The 21,279-nt window shown below is 39.2% G+C and overlaps 5 protein-coding genes across 5 annotated transcripts in view; 4 read left to right on the top strand and 1 right to left on the bottom strand.

Moving 5' to 3' along the window:
- LOC110851411 (transmembrane protein 132D) overlaps positions 1-8,513 on the top strand; it is a 65,236-nt gene extending 56,723 nt beyond the window's left edge. The window contains exons 12-14 of the mRNA XM_022099180.2: positions 1,503-1,694; positions 2,765-2,952; positions 3,628-8,513. Coding sequence (XP_021954872.1) covers positions 1,503-1,694; positions 2,765-2,952; positions 3,628-5,185 — 1,938 coding nt within the window. The 3' untranslated portion in view covers positions 5,186-8,513. The remainder of the gene's footprint in view (positions 1-1,502; positions 1,695-2,764; positions 2,953-3,627) is intronic.
- A 562-nt stretch (positions 8,514-9,075) lies between these two features.
- On the top strand, positions 9,076-10,669 carry LOC110851302. Its single transcript, XM_022099025.2, has 5 exons — positions 9,076-9,397; positions 9,468-9,558; positions 9,632-9,663; positions 9,726-10,266; positions 10,348-10,669. The coding sequence occupies exons 1-5, from the start codon at positions 9,164-9,166 to the stop codon at positions 10,584-10,586; spliced, it is 1,137 nt and encodes a 378-aa protein (XP_021954717.1). The 5' UTR covers positions 9,076-9,163; the 3' UTR covers positions 10,587-10,669.
- A 195-nt stretch (positions 10,670-10,864) lies between these two features.
- LOC110851231 lies at positions 10,865-12,516 on the top strand. Its single transcript, XM_022098925.2, has 3 exons — positions 10,865-11,166; positions 11,242-11,862; positions 11,932-12,516. The coding sequence occupies exons 1-3, from the start codon at positions 11,119-11,121 to the stop codon at positions 12,436-12,438; spliced, it is 1,176 nt and encodes a 391-aa protein (XP_021954617.1). The 5' UTR covers positions 10,865-11,118; the 3' UTR covers positions 12,439-12,516.
- Positions 12,517-13,156: 640 nt separating this feature from the next.
- LOC110851576 lies at positions 13,157-14,023 on the top strand. Its single transcript, XM_022099421.2, has 2 exons — positions 13,157-13,337; positions 13,414-14,023. Exons 1-2 carry the CDS (start codon positions 13,290-13,292, stop codon positions 13,960-13,962), a joined length of 597 nt encoding a protein of 198 aa, XP_021955113.1. The 5' UTR covers positions 13,157-13,289; the 3' UTR covers positions 13,963-14,023.
- Positions 14,024-14,166: 143 nt separating this feature from the next.
- LOC110851575 (myotubularin-related protein 3) lies at positions 14,167-20,649 on the bottom strand. The gene is made up of 14 exons (XM_035852698.1): positions 19,606-20,649; positions 19,397-19,421; positions 19,247-19,282; positions 18,911-19,178; positions 18,676-18,739; positions 18,444-18,579; positions 17,608-17,803; positions 17,311-17,496; positions 17,020-17,193; positions 16,642-16,913; positions 15,459-16,509; positions 15,273-15,380; positions 14,979-15,163; positions 14,167-14,865 (listed from the first exon to the last, which is right to left on the bottom strand). The coding sequence occupies exons 1-14, from the start codon at positions 20,564-20,566 to the stop codon at positions 14,325-14,327; spliced, it is 4,203 nt and encodes a 1,400-aa protein (XP_035708591.1). The 5' UTR covers positions 20,567-20,649; the 3' UTR covers positions 14,167-14,324.
- Positions 20,650-21,279: the final 630 nt, after the last annotated feature.

Raw genomic sequence — 21,279 nt, 5'->3', positions numbered from 1 at the left:
CAAAATGTAGTACGTATATGTGTATTAGAAGTACTACTTGGTTTCTGTGACACAAAAATAATTGGGAGCTGTGGGCTTGGAAATATTTTTCAGTGAGCACGACTGATTTATATCTGTTTCTGCTTTTAAATAAAGAAGGAATAAAAAAGAAGTTGAAGAACGGATGGAGTGGATACGACCAAGAAATACGTTTTTCCTTCCCACATTTATATTTTTCTTGTGGGTTCATTTCGGCGAGAATAATTCCTTTGGTTTGACAAATCCTTGTTCTGTTATGTTGATTTTTTTTCTCCTCATGAATCTCGTTCTAGCAAATAAATCCGAATTTAAGCCTACTTTAAACTCGTATACTCCATTTCTCGTTGAAAGAGTATTATCCAAGTTTCATTTCAAGTTTTCTGCTTAATTCTACTTCCTCAAGTGCAGACACTACTCACGAGTCAATCATTTGTAGTGTAGAAGAGTAATACTTTTTATTCGTCTATGAGTTGGTTGCTTGGTTGGTTGGTGGGTTGGGTTTTCCTTCCGCATATCGTGGGTAGGTAGCAGTCGTGAGGACAAGGGTTGAAGTTGAGATTTGGAAGGTTAATCTGCTTGAGAGAGAGAAAGAGTGAAAGTCGTGAGTGACAGCTGGGAGGAAGGAGTTGGTGAAAGGAGATGAATTTTGCTTCCACCAACAAACATTGCATAAGGAGGAGGAGAATGTGGATCAATTGAATCTTCTCTAACTTTCTCCAAGTGGAAAGAGAGAGTCGAGAAGGATGAGGTTCTACTCATTTTGATTTTGTTTGCCTTGTTGCAACTGGGATGTTTGTTGGTAGGCAGAAAAAGGCAGCTTCTTCATAAAATATACCGGACAAAAAAGGGGAGGGTGGATCCATGGCTCAATAGGAAACGAGCTAATTCGATATCATGAAAAATAATTATTACCCCTTGTCGTTGTTGGCTTGCAATCAAATTCCGGTATATTTGTTCACCACTGGCTAACTTGATGCATGCAAAATTGAAATTGGGAAGGATTAATGTAAAAGTGAACCCAACAAAATTCGTGCACTTTCCCAGAACCAATATCATCTATCTATCGCCACCCACAAGAGACCCAATCCCTCGAGATTTCTCTCCAACATGTGCAAATATCCCTTTTTTGATCATTTCGTTTATTTGACCGTATAGGGAAAGAAGCCACAAATACAAATACAGTTTCAATTTTGTTGGCTTGACTTGATTCCCTATTCAGTCAGCTAGATTTGGTTCGTTGGTTCCTATTTTTTGCTGAGGAGCGAAAGTGATCGACACACGTGGATTAACTTCCACTTTGGTTTATCTCTTTTCTTCCTTCAATGTCCTTTCCTGGCTTTCATTTATATAAACTCTTCTCGAGCTCTCGCGTGTGTTTTTTTGTAATCCACTTGGTACATTTTATGGATGATGTGAATATTTGTCTACGTTTCACAACTTTGCGAGTACTACAATGCTAAAATGATGCTCTTTGCGTATTTCAGATCGTGTCCCCCGTCACCGGTCGCGTCTTGGGAACTAAGGAAATTCGAGTTTTAAATGAACGAGTGTCCATCGCTTCGATGAAGGTTCAAGTCATCTCAGGCGTTCAGCTCTCGCTCTTCCCCGATACAGACTCTGATAACCAGTTTGTGGCCGAGACGACCATGTCTTCCAAGTTGTCTGCAAAGTATCAGGTGCGTGTAGTGCGGCATGGGTTGAGATAATGTTTCTTGGCCAGGAGAGCAGTCTGGATGGACACAAATTGGGAAGATAAACACACTTCTACCTACTTAACTTGGGTTGAGCTACTGCGACGACGGAGGGGGAAGGAAATGTAAAGAAGGAGAAAGGTTGCTTTTGGTTGTAGAGGAATAAAAGTGAGGAAGACAGGAATCAATAATCAATTTCTACCCTCGATTACCTACACTCTCAATAATTTTTTGACAATATTGTCACCGTCGGAGACACTATGCAATTCTACCGCGTGGTAACAATATAGTAACAAATTGTCTTCTGTGGGTAAGAAATTGCCTCCGGTATCGGTAATATTTTTATTACCTGAGCGTTGACATTGGGGCAGTGCAGGATTTAGCCTCTGTATATATGTTACCCTTCGGTGATAAATTATTACCTGAGCGGTAGAGTTGCATAGTACCTCCGCCGGTAACAATATCATCAAAAAATTATTGAGAGTGTAACTGTTAGATGGAGAAGGAGAAAAAAAACGGATGAAACAACAAGTCCAGCCATCTAAAAATAAATGAAACCTTGGTGGTCGGTTTTCTTGATAGGGATGATATTAGGTAGTAGACGTTCCTTCAGCAACTCACTACTCAGCAGTATGGGCACAAAAACGTATTTCAGGAAGGGAAAAAAGATAATCAAATCAATGTCCGCTTTCTCCATAATTTCTTTCAGGGTTGATTCCCTGCCAATGCAATGTAATTGATTGGTAGGGGAGAAATTGTCTTACCTTAAATTACCCCTAGATACACTTTCTCTCCTTGTCATTAGTGGATATATAGGAACGATGTTATTTAGATATGCTCCATTTAATTGTTTTCATCCCTCCTCCTCAAGGGAGCTGTCTCAATAAAATAGCTCATAGCGTACGCATCAAGAAGAAAATACAATATAGAAAGAAATGTTGGTAGCACACGCATCTATGTTTATAGACAAACAACAATTGGACATTGAAATCCGAAATATACAATTTCATGTGATTCTACTGGAGCAACTTCTGAAGTAATAATTTTTGTCACAGGAAGCCCTGCTGGACATCAAACTCCGATTTTCGGACAACACCTGGGTGAAGCTGGACGAAATTGAGAAGGAAAATTACGTTCTGACCGTGGACAGTCTGGAGCCAAGTGTGGTGGAGTTACCTCCCATTCAGAACTCAAAGTATCCCAGAATTATCGCTGTGACCGAGGGTGGTGGACCCATAATGAGGTGGGTTCTTTTCCCGTCTTTATCTAAAAAAAAGTTATGTATGCTGAGGAGACGTTTCGTGTCCATAAATCTGTCAATCGTTTACGTACAGAAAGTTTAGGAAAAAACAGTGAAATCAATGCCAAGGTTTTGTATGTTTTCTCGAAATGGTTTCGATACACAGGGAAACTATTTTGGTGTTCTTTTCTTCAACCGTGGAAGGAAAAGACGAACGAAATTTTCTTGTCATTTCCTTTTTCTCAATTTTTTTCATCCCGTAGCAAACTCGTTTTACTAGCACTCTCCGTTCTCACTTCCTTTTTAATTTGACTTGGAAATGGAAAAGTACGCAGGAATAAAAGTGGATGTAATAAGATGGATGGGGAAAAGTTCCCCAGTTTTAGTTTGTCATAAACACAGGGAAGCAGAGATGAGATTGAGTGAAGGGTGACGTGTATAAATTATAAGATGCCATGATGATAGCTTTATGATTTGGCACGGGAAAAAAGTTGAAATACATTTTCTGAATTTTTAAAATGGCTTGAATACTTTAAGATAGTTAACAGGTTACGTTTATTTATTTCTCTAAGTTGAACACTCCAAGTAGTTTTGTGACGTGCGTAAGTATGTAGTTTGGTATACTGGAGATGTTTCATTGACTGATCTCTGATATCCGCCTTCGCTCTTTTTTTGCAGAGTATCCTTGGAATTGAGTGACCAATGTCATCGCCAAAACTCAGCTGCGCTTGCCATGTCGGTAGCACCCGTGGAAGTGAATTTCACGGCCACACCCTCCCGATCAGAGTTCACGCAGAATGATTCCAATCAAGGAATGATTGGAACCTCGAAGCACACATTTAGAAAAAATGGGAGAAAAGACAGGAAAAAGGACAGCTCACACCGTTCTCTGCTCCACCAGCAGCAGCAATCACATAACAGCAATGACATTGGGATTCCTTTAAAGGACGACAGCTCCAAAGCTTCCATGTCCTCCCAACACTTTGGCCCAATTACAGTTGGCTTCATTCCAGACAAAGGTTGGACCTTTGCTGCTCACAATACTCCACTGGAAATTGCCATGTATGTCCTTCTCGGAGTCTTCTCCGTGGCAATCCTCGTATTCGTAGCGTCCTGCTTCGTCTACGCCTCTCGAGTTAAGAAACGAGATATTTCCTCGTCCGAGGAACTCATGGGCTTCAAAATGGATCACCACCACCCCCACCCCGGTTTTGGAATGGCTCCTGGCAGCCGTCTTCCCCCAGGTGGTGGGGGATGTACGAATGCACACGACTGGGTGTGGTTGGGGAGAGCATCCCTCGCCCTGCATCCTTCCCTGGATAGCAACAAACATCCCGCATTCTCTACTGCGACGGGCACCTCCTCAAATCGAGGCATTCCATCAAACCCCATTCGCATCATTACAAATCCCAACTTTGAGAATATGCAACAACCCGGAAGCAGCCAACAAGCGACGGATAACATGACTCCATCGACCCCACAATCTGTCTCATCTGCACCCGGCTCGTCATCTCGGCTCTTTGGGAGAAACTCTGGTGGTGGAGGATCTGCTGCAGGTCCACCACCACGCCCACCAAAGCCAGGTCACTCCAATTCCAACTCTATTGATTCATCGACATTCTCCATGAAACAACAACCTCAAAGCTCTGCTGGGAGTAACAAGGGAGGAGGTCCATCTAGTCCACAAGGTTCTGGTGGTGATGGCAGCGGTAGTGCTGGCGACTCTTATCCAGACTACAGACCTCCAGTCCCACCCCACAGAAATATCCCGCTGGGAACTCATGTCGATTCGGGGTCACAGTCTCCACCCACAAGAGGAAGTACAAAGTCCTCTTCATCCCACAAGTCTAGTTCTAATAGTCATAGTAGCAACGTAGGTAAGAGTAGTAGCAGCAAAGGCCGAGGCATCCCAAATCCATCCGATGACCTCCCAAATCCATGCTTTCTCGAATTCCCAGAGCAAAAAAGACGAGAAAGGGAGCAAGCTAGTGCTGCTGCTGCTGCTCTCCGACCTCCAAACATTGTGGGCAACCCAATGTCCTACATTGACGAAGAATCCGAGATTGATGACGACGGGGATATCGAAAGACTCACCGTGGCTGCGGCCCTGGCTGCGAGACAAGGTCACAACAAACACAAGGGTGCGCGACAAAATCTCAACTCCAGCGTGAAGCTAGACATGGACTATGACCAATTGATGGAGTACTTTGACAACTTGAAGGAAACTGAAGCGTAATGAGATTGACATCATCTACAAAAACATTGGCATATTTATAGTACCGACTATACCCATCCCGAGATACAGTATCACCTCTGAATGAAATTACGACTAAAAATGTTGGTAATTATTACATAATAGCGTAATTGATGATAATTCCTATCCTGTGCAAAAAACCACACACTCACACACGGCTTTACCTCTAATCAGTTTTATAAGTAGTTAACTACATAAATAACGGGGCAGTTTATCAGTACATAATAATAATAGCTATCATAGTCATCAAATTGTGAAGCCATAGTGAATTCTTCACTAGAGGAGAAAGTGAATCTCATGCATTATACTCAGTAAATCGTAAACAATTTACTTGATGTAATTAACTGCACACAACCAAAACTTTACTGCACCAAGAAGGATATTCAGGAATAATTAGTACATAGTTCCCTTTACGTAGCACATATTTATTTGCGTAAACTGATATAAAGGAAAATTATCAATACCAAAAACTGCTATATCGATATAACCATTTAATTTTCTCTCTATGCGAAGGATCTCACCCAACAGGAAAGCAAAACACACAAGAATCTTAACAGCTCTGAATAAATGATCTTGTGATGTTTTCAACAGTTTTAATTTTGTCGAATATTGCAATTTATGATCAATCAATCACAAACCAGCAACGCTGACGCAACGTTCCTATGTAAATTAAAATGTTTTAAATCATTTGTGTACAGAAACTTGTTGAAAGTAGAGTTATTTATTGGATGCTATTAGTAATTATTGTAACTCTAAGGTGTAAATATAGCAGATAATACTTTGTTGAATGGTGAGAAACGATTGAGAGTCTAGAAAGGTTTTTAATGTAATACTGAAACCATGCACTCTTTGATTAAATTAATAATCACGATTTTCATATGAATTCATTCCCGATGATATTTTAAACATTATTTTTGTACCGCAACCAAATGAATTGTTTATTTACACAATTTCCGTTTCCTTACAAATAACACGGAGTATCATGAACGATTGAAATTCTATTTACCTGTTCTTACCCTCCTCCACATTTTACTGGATAAAAAAAGATAAATAAGTGGGCATTTTACATATTTATGTAATAAATAACCTCCCAACACAAGATTCATCTGCTGCGAAATATAACTTTGTAAACACCATCCGAATTTTCAAAGCTTGGCTTAGTTTTGCACTTTTTTGAAGAAAATGATAAAAATTCTAATCACAAAATACTATTAAGAAACTTCACAATATGTAATTGATGCTGATAAGTAAGAAATCCAGTTTCACCGCGACTGCTGCTGTTATCAAAACAGCATAAGGTTACTGTAATATAGCATCATTCATTAAGCACTACCATACCACCAATATTGTTAGTATCACCATAATTCTAATTATTATTATTGGAAATGGATAATATATTCTTGCCGAACGGCTACAGCACCTCATTACAATTATTATTCTTATTATTCTGGATTCGAGTATCAACATGAAACATTGGAGAAAGTAATAACCACTGAGGCACTGATGGGGTGCTACAAAATAGTAGTTTTGGCATTTGCATTTCCGAATGGATGGACAAACTTAGGAAAAAGTGCTTGTGTGGATCTATAAGAAAAAATTATCTCGCCCAAAATAAAATGCCGTAAAACAAAACCCAGCATAATTCAAGCAGCTTTGCTCACAGTCTAAAAATATTTATCACTAACTCTGATTTACTTACTTATTAACGTATATCGTAAGGAACATAACCCTTTATTATTCCAGCGAACCATTACAACCATCATGTATGCAATTAAATAAGTATATACACATGTAACTCATCATCCGTATCATCATCATTACGTGCGTGGTAAAGTTACATGTATGTATTTCATCATACTCGTAAATTAGTGTACTACATACGTAATAATTCCCTCTGTAGTGTTGTTTTAAATTAATATTAACTATAAAATACTTAACATAAGTAATATTTAACTAGTGTAGTTAGCTAAATAAATATATATATAATTGTCACACAACTCTGAGAGTCGATCTCATCGACTTCTCATGGGAGGCATGGCGTCGTACCGAAATCTGCATTTATCAATGTACATTAGAGCGGGGGTATCAATTATTTATTAGAATTTTAGTCGTAATACATTATATTCTTACATGATCATGGATCTTGCAATCATTATGAAAAATGGCTAATATTTATTATAATTGCATTTAAGAAATGGCGAATGGAAACACGACCAGTTTTAAGAGATGAAAGAGAAGAAATTCTTGAGATGTGGCGAATTTTGAAATTATTTATTATATTTTGATATTAATGTATAACTTAAAGTGTAAGTCTATTTTAAATCCATAACTTTGTGTTGTATGTAACTACTAAAGTGAAGTCACAAGAATAATAGATTTGTGAATCTATTGCAATTTTACTGGTTAACTACATACGAAAACCTAAAGCTTTGACATGTGATTTTGTCGCATTTTTTCAAGTCAATCTTATTTACAATCAGTGCTCGGATTGAATTATTTTATCATCCCACGTTAGCCAACTATATTACAAGGAATGAACGACTTCAGAATTTCCAGAGATTTACTTTAAGCAGTAATAATAAAGGATAAATAAACCATTTTATGAATAATCTAGTCAGCTACATAAGAACAACTGTACGCGTATAAACTTAAAGTCAGGAAGACGACAAATGGCAAATGCTGACAAATTGAGAGCAGGATAACAATTTAAACTAAGGTAATAACGGGTTTCAACTGTACGACATATTGAATATTTAAACTGTTGTTTAAACTGTAGGGAATATATGAAGTAATAATGACTACTGGGTTAAAAATGAGTCTTGAATAGCAATAGAATTATTAATACTACAAACTCCCAAGTTATAAATTGTATGACTTTTGATTATGAATGTGCAAAACTTTTTTTTGTGTTTGAAAGGCTGAATTGAATAAGGTTTGCTAAACGAGGGAAATTATACAACCCATGTTTCTCAAAATGAAGCACTTTTAAACAAAATTAACGTTATTGTAATACAACAAAAAATATAATTTTTTTGATTCAACATGAAACGGTTATTATAATCCTGTTAATTATACATAATTGGTACAATTAGCAACTGTAACAAATGTAATGAATTACGTAGTAGTAGAAATGAATTTATGTTGTCTTGGCCATCATTGTTGTAGTCTTTAACTTAAAAAAATTTAGGTTTGGAGCTTATCAAAGTCAGTTGGAATCCCATTATTGATCTGATTGATGTAATGATGAGAGAGAGGTGTGAAGGAAAAGTGTGCGATAAATAAAGCCTCATCAATGTTATGTTACAAAAAATTGCTGATGTTTTAATGTGTATTTATTTCTGCTAAAAATTTTGATATATACAAAACCAATTATCATACTCACAAAAAATTGCATCCTATTCATTCACACACAATTTTATATATTGCAAAACAGAAGCATTTTTTTTTCTGAAATCTACAATAACAAATATTAGTGGTCCACTAATGACCAAATGCAGTATGGTATACATACATAAATATCTGTAGTGATAAACCTTCGCCGGGGCCAAACCAAATATGTAGACCCACATAGGAGACGACACATACGACGATGATTTATTACCCACACTAATTATAATTCATTACAACGGCTCATAATTTCTCTTTCACAATACAATTCGATCAGATAGCTGTTCACACGAACTAATGCAAAGATGAAGTGGGACAACAAGGCATACATTTCTGAAAATGTGGGTAGATTACATGCAACTGGAGTGGACACTGTATATTCATTCATGATATAATGCCGAATGTGGGACAAAGTCAGTCGTTTTTGTCACCCACCCACCGAGAGAAATTATAATTAGTTGATCCAGCTATAAATACCAATCTGGATATGAAGCTAATACAAAGAAAATTTGATTGGTGTAAGTCGAACGAGTAGTAAAATAATTCGAGTAAAAAAACTTTTCAAAGTCCAACATGCATATCCACCCGTGTGTCTTTTACATCCTGGTTCTAATGGCTAGTTTACAAAGCATTGGTGCACAGAATTTCGACCCAAACCTGGAAGATGGAGATTACCTAAACCAGACCGAGAGGAAAGTAAAGCATGAAGTGGTGACTTCAAGACAAGAACTGATCGACCAAATGGAAACGGTCCGAATTGCAGCTCGAGCATACATCGGGGCCAAGATTAAGGAAAACTTGTTCAAGGTATGTGAAGAAGATGTTGAAATTTTTAAAATGAGATATTTGGACTACATATTTCAACTAATTCCTCCAGGCGTTGAAGAGCGCTGCTGAGAAGGAATTGGAGACCATTTCAATGCAAACCAGGCCACGCCAACCACGACAGGATGACGATGAAGAAGAAAGTAAGTTCCACATTATTAAATTTTGTGAGGAAGTTGGCAATATGTACGCGCAATTGATGTATATTGCTTACAGCCGCCACTCCGGACCCAGGAATACTACCACAAGTAAAGCACATTCATGCGTATTATTATTACTAATATTTATAAATACAAAAATCTTCCACCAGCTCGCCACAATTGTTCAAGCCATTTTCGGTCAAAATGTGAACGTGACCCGGTACGTGGAGAACGCTTCCAAGCTGCTCCCCCGACCCATCGGGAACCAATTGGTGGGTGTGGCTAATCTGCTCGATCCGAGCCAATTCACTTCCACAGCAACTCCGGAAGGAGGACCGGTGACCCCACCACCTCGAAAGGGATTCAACTCCTCGACTCCTGTGCCCACTCTCACATTTCCCATCAACTCGACCCTCCCATCAAGTGAAAATGTGACGACATCAGCCCCAGCATTCCCACCACCACCACCACCACCCGGGGTACAACCACTCGGTGAAAGAGGTGCCGCAATCAACACGGAGAGCGACGAGGAGGAGGACGAAGACACGGAAGATGATTTCAAAAGAAGCTTAAACAGGGTCAAGAGACAGTTCGCCTTCAAAGGGATTCATCCAATGATGCTCATCGATGGTTTTGAATCCATTTGGAAAAACTTTGGGACACCAAATGCCACTGCTGCTCCTCTTTCCTCAACTGCTCCCCCCAAAAAGTGTAAGTCCATCAGATAATCATTAATCATGGAATGTAATTTCAGATTTGGCCTTCTACTAATTTGTCTACACATCCGCATAGACATAAAAGCTGGCTCCACCACAGAAACCGACGATGGCTTCGATGACGACTACACAACGAAGCCATCCCGAGTTAGTACGGCCGTAAGTGGGGTTGCATCACAAATGGAAGCTTTGAGAAAAGGGGTCCCAGACTTGTTGCAGGGTGCGAGAGAGGCTTACAAATTCTTGGAGCATTTGAACGGATTCTTGGACAGTTGGGAGTCCAGACTCTTGGCCGGAAGTGCGGATGATGAATAATAAATTATAAATACATTGATATTTATTTGAGACGAATTAGTATTATTACGCCTAATAAAGTGAATTGCGGAAAAGTTAGTAAATGGAACAGCTAATTTATTATTTTGGGACATATTTAACTCATGCATGCATCTATGGAGTAGTGGATCTATCTGGTTTTTCTGCAGATGCCATATTATCAAACAAACCGGACCAATATCAGAATATTCAAATAATAGTCTGTGTACAACATATTCTAGTCAGTAGTCGGCGTGTTAATAATCACCCCACGTCGTGAACAATGTGAATTGGACATTCACCTCACGGTAAATATAGCTGAATCTGTGTATATCATTAGTTATGAAATTTACTGCTTTGTTTGTATGGTATATTATATTGGCTGGAGCGGAATGATAAAGCATCTTTGATTCGAAAAAAACCTTTTCCACATTTGCCATTCCTCTGCGAGAGGAAGTCATTTGATTGGCCATTTTCTGACGTCGTCATCTCCTAAGATATCAATATTCTTCTCAGCCGGATAAGCCAAATTAAAATGACGATCATGACGGCATCATTTGGTTTGAAATTGGTCACCGTATTTGTGAGTATGGCCTAATTATTAAAGGTTATCTCCATTTGCACTTAAAGATTTATAATTCAGTGATTTTTTTTCTAGATCCTCCATCATCACACTGAAGGCATGTCACTGCCAACCGCATCCCCAGAAGAGCAAGCGTACAACCAACTTGACAACGTCGACCCTCATTTTGCAGTGGATACTCAAAGCTTAGAACTTTCAGAAATGGCGAAAACTATTCAAGTAATATCCGGAGCTGTGATGGCAACAGCGGAAATTGCGATGGGGATTAAATCCGACCTTAAACTACTCAGGGGAGAGCTGATGATGGGGAAAATGAATATGCGATTTGAAGGACGCCAACATCCAGACCACGGCATCTCGCTCTATCAATTCAGCAACTCCAATCTGAGGATAAGGCACAACCTCAATTTGGCAGAAAGGATCGAGAAAATTTTTGATTCTGACAACAGCACGCTTGTGAATTTGGCGAAAGAAGAAATTGAGAAAACAATCAGGATTAATTTCATCCGAGTTTTGGCCGCAATGTTGATAAACGGCCCACCGAGTACGCAGAGGAGGAAGGAGGACATATTGCGGCTAATGAAATCGGTTTTGAACGGAGAACTGGATTTCAAACTTGTCGTGGAAAAGTTACCGTTCATCCTGAAAGACTCGGAGACGAATCAGTTCATTAATTTGATTCAGATGATTAAGGAGGTATGTAAACTAATTAGTGAAGTAATAAATAATTAGGTGAACGTATCGTCACTTTTCTCCATTTTCCAGGAAGAATTTCCCAGGCTCATAATCAAAGGAAGGCAGGAAGATGAGGATGAAGATGGTGATGAGGACGCTACCCTTGCACCCGTTGCCCAAGTCGTCGCCCCTGCACCTATACCAGTTCAGGAAACCGTAATTCTGGTACCTCGACCCCAACAACAACAACCGTCCCAAATGCAGCAAAGTAATGCTCAGACCGTGGGAACCCAGACCAAAAATGTTGTCGTCGGTCAAGGAGGGATGCAGGTTCAGCCGCCTACCGTCAGTAAACCTTCTACCACCCCAACGCCCATCAGAATCGTGGTACATCAACCTCAACCCCAGCCCAAACCTGTAGTCACGACCCCACCACCGAAAAGTCAGCTCAACAAAGTTATCGACGCTGTCAAGGAGTTGGATGTGAACCAATTTCAGTCTCTCATCACCAATTTGCCTGACCTGTTTGCCGGAATAGATGCAATTGTGGATGGAGTTGAAGGGTTTATAGGAGATCAGCCAAGTCAACAAATTTGAATTTAATTTCCTTTGCTTGATATTGAAATATAATCAATTGAATAAATAGATGAAACCTATAAAACGCCGACACTTTTACGAAATTTTAAAATAAAAATCGCTCAATTTCTAACATTTTCAAAGAGTTGTTTAGAATAATGCCAAAAGCAATAAGCTAAACTCTCAGCGAAGGGAAGTGCGATTAAAAGTATCAAATAAATCTCCCCCTGGGTATTGTGTCAACGACTTTGATACTTGACCGCCCCCACTTTATGACAAAGGCGTCGCATTTCATAAATTATTTTGAGCAAATGAAATATACAATAATTCAGCGTGATATTTCTATTGTTTCCATATTCTGGAGGTGGAGCATTAATGAATCACTCCCTGCATTATATTCATAAATTGCGACATATGTGTCAATCGAAATCAATTAAGGTAGCAATTAAAAACCGAGTCTATTATGTTTACTGAAAATAAGTCATTAACCCCACGACGCACAAGAATTTATTACGATTCCTTCCAATAGGCACATCTTTCCTAATTTTATCACATTATTATTCTATTAATGAGAACATGCTCATGACACACGGAATTAAGTTATTGACGCGACAATGATTCAGGTTCAGGTGTGGAGAGATGAAGCAGTAACCAGAAATGGGAATGCCATAAAGAGCATACTAATAAGGTCACCACCACCGGTACAACTGTGGAATGTGTCATCGACGCTCAATCACGTAATCCATCCTGTGCGTGTATAAAAGCTGTGGAGAAACCGTCGCAACCACTCAAGCAGCTTTTCAGCAACAAGTCGACGTCCAAGAAGACAAAGCCACCGAACAAACGCAGTAATCGTCATAGCCCAAGTAAAAATGGACAGTAAGAAGATCATCTTTATCGCCCTTGTCCTTGTCGCATCGGTAACTCCAGCAAAAATATTTCCAAATATAAGATCTAAGAATTTTTAGTTTTTATTGTTTCAATGTACTATTTTAGTGTCATGCCCACCCCCAAGCTCCTAAAGTTTCCACCACCGACCAAGTCCAAGAGGAGAAGGTAGGCCTTGCGCGACAAGCTTTGGAAGGAGCGACCAATACCTTGCAAAACAACTTGATCAGCTCTCTGACCACGTTGGCCAACTCGAGCGCCATTGCTGGAGCGAATGTGAGCAATGCTGCTGCACTCATGATCCGAGGTTTGGTCACCAACACCTTTTCACTCGGGAACGTGGTCGCGTACATGCCTCGTCTCATCTTCTTGGACGGACCCACCCAATTCATCGAGACGCTGCGACTCATCCGAAGCAATCAGATCCGCCTTCCAACTGACATGTCCAGCGCGATTGATACGCTTTTGGTGTTTGCAGGACAGGTTCGTGATTCGGGGGTTGGCGAAAACTTTTCTCCACTCGTCACCTACTTTCCCAATATTTTTGCCGGAGTGGGAGACTTCCTTACCACACTGATTGATAGCGTGTTCACCTTTATCGCCCCAGTTCCAGCCATCCCAACAGTTGTTGCGGCTGTGCCTACTGCTACGCCATAAGAAATGAATGAAAATGCAATGGAAATAAAGTAAATTCGAAATAAAATAGTTGCGAAATTAGTTTTGGATGATTATTTGGAACTTATTTTCGTACAAATACAACAAAATTATTCTACGTATTTCATGCATCGAGTGTACACATATCATTCATAAATGCTCCCATAGGGTAAAAATAATAGATCGATGTATCTGACACAAGTTGGGTTTGAGGTTTAATTTTGCATTGAAAATGTAACTTTATTGATTCTCTGTTAATCATTATATCTCAGAGTTCTGATAATAGTTTTAGATAAAATCTTTTATACGTTCAACGTTCAATTTTTACGACATCATTAAAATACTACGGAAAATTACTTTAAAAACTACTGATAGGACAAGTGACCATTACTGGATTCGCACACTCTTGAATCATCAATACCATTACCCACATGCGGGTATTCGTTAGGTGTCAAATTAAGAATTTGTTGCTTGCTCTTGAATTTCATTCCATTTCCACTGTTACCATTACAAACTGGGAATTGTTGTTGATGTTTTCGTGGGAGCTCGTCCGACATCCTTCGGTAGTTACGGGAAGAGCTTGGTGAAACTGAATCAGGAGATAATGTGTACTCAGACATTGACCCACGGTGATGATTAAGCCCATTTTGGTTAGTAAAAGTACTGGCGTGATGATTAGCATGAAGATAAGAACTGCCGTTCAGATGGTGCCCGTTAGATTTTACAGATGCTGGATTTGTATTACTGGATGATGATGATGCTGGTGACGAACTGCTCATACCGTGATTAAGGCTGCTTAATTGGTAGAAACAAGTAGAACAAACTCGGACTGGAGTGAACAATTGTTCACTTGGAATTGTGATGGCGTGTTCTGAACAATCTGCGCAAAATATTTTTCCGCACGACCTGGATTAAATTAATATAATCAATAAGTTGTGAAATTAAACAATCACCCACACCACGTTAATAAAGTGTATTTGTAGGTATATAGAAAGTAATAATTAGTACAACATGCTCACCTGCAGTGATGTTTACGCTTTCCCAACCAAAACGTAGCTTCACAACCCATGCATCTTGTGACAGCATAGTCTGGTAACCAAAGTGGGGGCCGAGTGTCCCGTTCGTCCACTGCTTCCCATGAGGAATGTGACTCATGTCCGACAGATTGATGTTCAACACTGCATAAGGAATCCACTACCGAAATCTGCCACAAAATTTACATGTAATTTTAAAATGGATAGTTGCTGATTTTTATTAGATACCCCCAAAACATCAGAGAGACAACAATTTGCTTCTTTTTAATTAAAACTTACAACATCGTCTTGTCTGTCCACCATATGATGAGTACACTGATGACACACTTGTTTCTTTAACGCATCGCGGTACATTTGCAACTCTCTCTGGAGAATGTCAATCTTGCCCTATGTAGCGAAAATATAAATTAATTATGGCAACGTTGTATTGCAATAATCATTAATAGACGGTAAAATAACACGTACCCTGTATCCAGTAATAATTGTATGCAGTCTACTTTGGACTTGGTCATGAAGAGGTTCTAGTCCATCTACATCATGTGTTCCCAATCGTGTCGACGGGATGTCAAAATGATGATACTGATGATGATAATGATGATTAATAAATCTTTCTCCAGCTACGGGTTTCCCGAAAAAGTAAGATTCCTCTGGGGGAACAGGAATCCCAGTGGAAGGAGTTCTTGAATGTAAGGGGGTGTTATGGCTGGAATATTTACTCCCATTACTCGCATTATTTCCAAGAGAATTTATTGAGGAAGACGTCTGAAGAGTTGTCTGAACACTGGCCAGGTTGTTAGTGGTAGTAGTGGTGGTGTTATTTGCAATTGTACCGTTCAAGGTGGTAATAGATCCGTTCGATACAACTCCGTTCGGATTAGTAGTAGGTACATCGTCGGATAAAAGTTTCCTACTGGTTGCGCAAACTTCGCATTGCTGGTTTCCAATGATTTGGTCCAAATCAGAACCTGGTTGGACCAAATCCTTAATCCCAGATTTGTCAGTGTATAGCAATGATGATGTATCACACAAATATCGGAGTTTTGCCGTAGTTTCTTCAATTTCCTTCTCATGGTTGGTGTTATCTAGAAGTCGTTCAGCTTCAGTCTTTCGTAAAATATCTGCCCGGACGCTATCCAGTACATCTCGTTCAGTCTTATTGTTAACATCCATTACAAATCTTTGAATCCCAATCCCAACCGAGGACTCGTGGGTCACACCCATTTCTGCGACGAGTGTATCCGTGGAACTTTCAATGGACTTTAAATATTTCAAGTTGACGACGGTTGACTCTGACTTTTCCTCTGAATTTGTTTCTGTATCTTCATTTTCTGAAAAGTCTTCCGTGTCGGCAATTGCGAACGTTGTCATCTCTTTTGATACTGAAGAAGCGTTAGAGTCGCTATTAGTACTGGCAGTTCGATTTCTATCGATATCTCTGGAAGCGGCGGTTAACATTTTCTCGGTTTGAGGAAGACAGCGAATTTCTACTTCCTCAGTCGAATCGATATCTAAAACACTAAAAAAATTAAATAATTTCATTAGAATGATTATATCGGGTTAAGAAAGTATATAATGATAGTGCAATTATACGTTTTGAAAACATGGAACTGGGCTTCTTAAACCTCTTTCATATTCTCATCATTCATACCTATCCGATAAACTAGGATCACTATTCCGACGCTGCAGGGTCCCAGCGTGCGGAAAATGTAAATTTTCACACGATGACGAGCGTCCTTTTGACTGATCTAACTTGTAGTTGGAAACTGTATCCGACGTCTCACTTTCAGCTACCGACGGAGCTGGAGAGGATTCTTGACTGGGATTTATGACTTCTGTTAGAACTGGAGTGGAATTATCGAAACCTAAATAGACTTGTGTCCATAACTTCAGCTCTCGAACTTCACAACTAGGCCATAATACCTACACGCAAAAACAAGTGAATTATTAGGCATTATTATTATTACTATCATTGCCAAACAGGGAAAACCTTGCGAAATTATCAAATCATTTTGATTATGAAACGTACCTGATCACAATTACTATACAGGTGATTGCGAAATTGGCCGTAGTTAGCCGGTGCACGCAGGAATCGCCAAATTGAATGTGTTGACGAATACACGTTCAAAGCAAGCCGTTCCTTCGCTGTGTTACAAAGGAATGTCCCAAAAAGGTTGGAATAAGTGTGCTGAGCAAGTTTAATCTGAAAATAAGCCAAACAAGAAACATTATTTTAGAATTCATAACCACACGCAATATTAAACAACAATGTAATAATATGGTATAAATGGTATGATGTGCAATATTTCAATGCTCTTACCAAGAATGTCAAATTAAATTCAAAAGCGGTTGGAAACTGATTAATCAGTTGATGCAAACAGTCCAGCCATTGCAAGAAAACTGGACATCTTTCGTTCGCATCTTCCGAACCAACACCCTGTCCACAACGATCGGCAAACTTGTGTCCAAAATCCAGCCACTCTCTCTCTATCAATACTTGAAATCCCTGCAACAAACATTGAAAAATGGTTATTGTAAGACCAATAATTTCATTTGTTCATCATTTATTTACAAGTTCATTGCGCATCAGTAATTTAATTTAATGTATTTCCTTTACCTCCAAACTTCGATAATAAGGATCAAGTAAGATCTCGGCCAAAGCCACGATTTGGGGAGTTCTATCCCACCCATCAGAGCAATGAACCATTACAGGTCGGGCTTCATGCTCAATCGCAGTCCCAACGGTCACAGCAGCCTTCATCAGTCCCGACATGTGTTGCAACCATTTGCAGCTTTCAAGTTGACTGAACCAACTAAAAATATACGACAATATTATTATTAGAAACTGCAAATACTTCAACAAGGTCGCTCTTCTTATTGCAATATTACTCAAGTTGTAAAGTTATTTTGCATATCATTATATTGTCATGCATCTTAACCAAAGCCGATTTTTTAAATCGACATTTCACAAATTGTCATTGAATTTAACAGACAAGAAGCGTGCAAAACTTGAGCCGACTTGATGTCAACCAATGTGGTTGTTATTTCATCAATCCAAAAATAGTCAATGTCATCACAAATGTTTATCTACTACTCGTGTACTTACTATGTTCAAGTTATTTATGCAGATAGTATTGAAATAAATATCTCATTGGGCATATTAGGAAGCTTGGTTGGAATGAAAGATAACAAAAAGACATCCTTGCGCTCATCCCCACGAGCTACATGTTGAATGTATTGAGCAGGAGTAAAGGTTAAAGTGCACTCCTTGCTTTAAATTAGAGATAAGAACGTCAATAATAACTCTGAAAATGTTGCAATCCAGAATTTAATACGATAATATGGATGGTGAAGTAATAGTCAGCTGTGTTTTGTTATTCTGGAAAATCTTTTTAACATTTATACTCCAGTGCAAGACGTTTATAAATATTTAAGTCTTACTTGTTCACTTACTTGTTATTAACTTGGTCGGTTGTTGTACCAGAGCATAGTTGACGGACGTTGATAAAGCTCTTTCGTATGGAATGTATATTGGCCAAATTCATAAACTGTATCTCACAGTTTGTATAATACTCCAGACATTCGCAACCTGGAAACACATGACATTATTATTACATCGGATATATAATAGAGTCTAATATAAATATACACTGGAATGAATATGGAATAACGAATAGGTGATTACCTCCACCTCTGGCACGGTTAACTACGGCTGTGGAATATGATCTGGCATCCAGGATTAAAAGTTTCTGCAAAAAAAAACCAGACACAAAGAATGATGAGAAAGGATTGCATCGTCTTTAGTAATAATACATACTTATTTATTATTATTAGTCAATGGGATTTGCATATATTTCAGAAATGAGGTTTGCTTAAAAATAGATTGAACAAATCGGTAGGTATGCAGCAAGAAGACTCACCTTGATGTTTGGTGGTTCAGGTACAACCTCCATGGAGGACAGGGAATTACATCCATTGGATCCAGGGGATGGAGGTCCCTCAGAAGAGGAAGAATATTCACCACCATAAGAATTGTCAAATACAGGGGAAGAAGTCTTTGGCTCATTTTTTAGTTGTTGGGACTCTGAAGGGACAACCCTTCCGTTGTCGGCACAGGCAAGCACAATGTTTTGAACTAATTCCTCATCCTCGTTCGATCTCCATCCAAACCATCCAACTTCAGGTTGACTGCAGCGATATAAATACATTTAATACATATCAATGTATTAAACTGACTGACCAAGTAGTAAACTTACCTGCAGCGACTTATCACAGCTCCGTTTCCCTTGTGTCTTAAAAAATACAAGGAAAATTTATAATTATAATTACGTAAATGCTGATGAAGATGGAATACAAATGTATATAAGTATTCATGATTGTATGATTATGAATAATTCTCAGCTCACCTCCAGACCACGGCTGGAATTCGACCTGAATTAATTAAAAAAATAATTATTCATTTAGTTGGGTGACTGCGAAAATGAATGGAAGTTGAATGTTTTAGTTTAAATTGTCATCTTTTTATTCCATTCATTGTACCAAGTAAATGTTACGAAGATGTGATTCACAACATATACAGTTTATAATAAAGTATTAATGTAATAAAAACACGTACCTTGACTTCGAAAGCAAGCAACTTGTTCCAACTTTTTCTTATCCATGACGCAAGGAACGATAATGTGTGTTGGGTACGAGTTGCATAGCTCGTAGTCTTTATTCTCGTCAGAGACCCTCCAAGGTCCCTGAACATTAAACTCCATCCGCTTCACTTCCGCATCAAATCTTTCCTTTGGGGAAGGAAATTCAGGCAGGTCCCAGCCCAGGTGTGACTTCACTTCCTCCGACACACCCTCCTTCGTCTTCTTGTAAAAGGTGAAAGAAAAGTTGTCGTCGACCTTTTTCGTGGGCGAAATGGCGGACTGAATTCGCTTCAGCATATCTAGGGTAGCTTCATTATTTGGAAAAGTACATCGAACACACCTCGCATCTTTACAGTTGATGTGGAGGAAAAAGATATCGCGACACTCAACACCTTCCAGGAGTCCAAGGGGCAGGTTGTATGTGGCCTCCTTCGTTTGAAGGAAGAGTCGATAATTGGTCAATACCAAGTTCCCATCCGATACTTCAGTCTTGTATTCCAATTCTTCACCACAAATCAATGCAAAGGGCAACGCGGGTAGTTGACTTGTCGCAGGGGCGACGGTAATCAGAGGGGGTGGAGGATCTGAATTTGAATTTGCTACAAGATGATGGTGTTGATGATGGTAATGATTGCAATTATCTGGTTGTTCATGGTGGTTGTTACTGCTTGAAGAACTGGAGGATGAGGATGAGGCATAAGCCGCCGCACCATTATTAGTACCACACACTGGAGGAGGTGCCAGGGCGCACGCTTGTGTTGTTGTTCCATTACTACTACTATTACCACTGCTATTGCTCCCCTTCAAATCCCCATTTGCATAATTGCCAAAGTTGTTGTGATGATGGTGAAGTTGATTATGTTGGGTTCCAAAGGTTTCGGAAACTTTCATGGAGGAAATACCATCAGGAGCGCTGGGCTCCTCGGAGTTTGTCATTTTCAGTTTCCTATTATCTCTTAGCGTCTCTACACCACACCCACGATTGTTTTACCAACTTGGTCTTCACAATATACTTACACCTACGTGCGTACACTGTTCACCAAACTTGAACACGATTAAATAGTCAATGTTCTCTGTTTTGTATCTGTTTTTCTCTCTCGGTGTCTTCTCTCAGAACTAATTTAAACTCTTACTTTACAATTATCGTGAGACTTTTGCAACTATCGGAACACTTCTTCCTCTTCATGATGCTCGGAAAATTAGGCGACTTGTTCTCGACCCAAGGAGTCAATCTGTTCCTGTTCCATCACGAACTTGCTTCCCATAAACACTAAACAAGTCTCTCTCTTGCTTGAATCTGGAACAGATTTTATAGTAGTCGTAAATTTAAAGTAGTAAGAAGTGCACCAACTCTTCCTTGTTACTCGTCCTCGCACGTAGCTCAGCAGCAGCGTTTAACAGGATCTTCGTTTTTTCAATTTGAAGCACAGTTGTTCATGTGCAGCTCTTCATTCACAAAATTTCACTACACATGGGAGAGAAAAAGAAAAAAACAGTGTGATTAAATTCCGAGCTTTATTTAAAAGCCTTCCTCCTTCAACTTGAAACGGGAAAATGTGGAATGGAAAAATGCCGTCACTAAAACTATGCTTCACTTACTCGACTAATAACAATTTCTTCTTGAGAAGTAGTGGTGGTGATGGTCCTCC

Source organism: Folsomia candida, unplaced genomic scaffold, assembly GCF_002217175.1.
Source record: "Folsomia candida strain VU population unplaced genomic scaffold, ASM221717v1 Fcan01_Sc006, whole genome shotgun sequence".
NCBI classification, from domain to species: domain Eukaryota; kingdom Metazoa; phylum Arthropoda; class Collembola; order Entomobryomorpha; family Isotomidae; genus Folsomia; species Folsomia candida.
The sequence above is the reverse complement of the archived record's forward strand: the minus strand, read 5'-3'. Positions and strand labels throughout refer to the sequence as shown.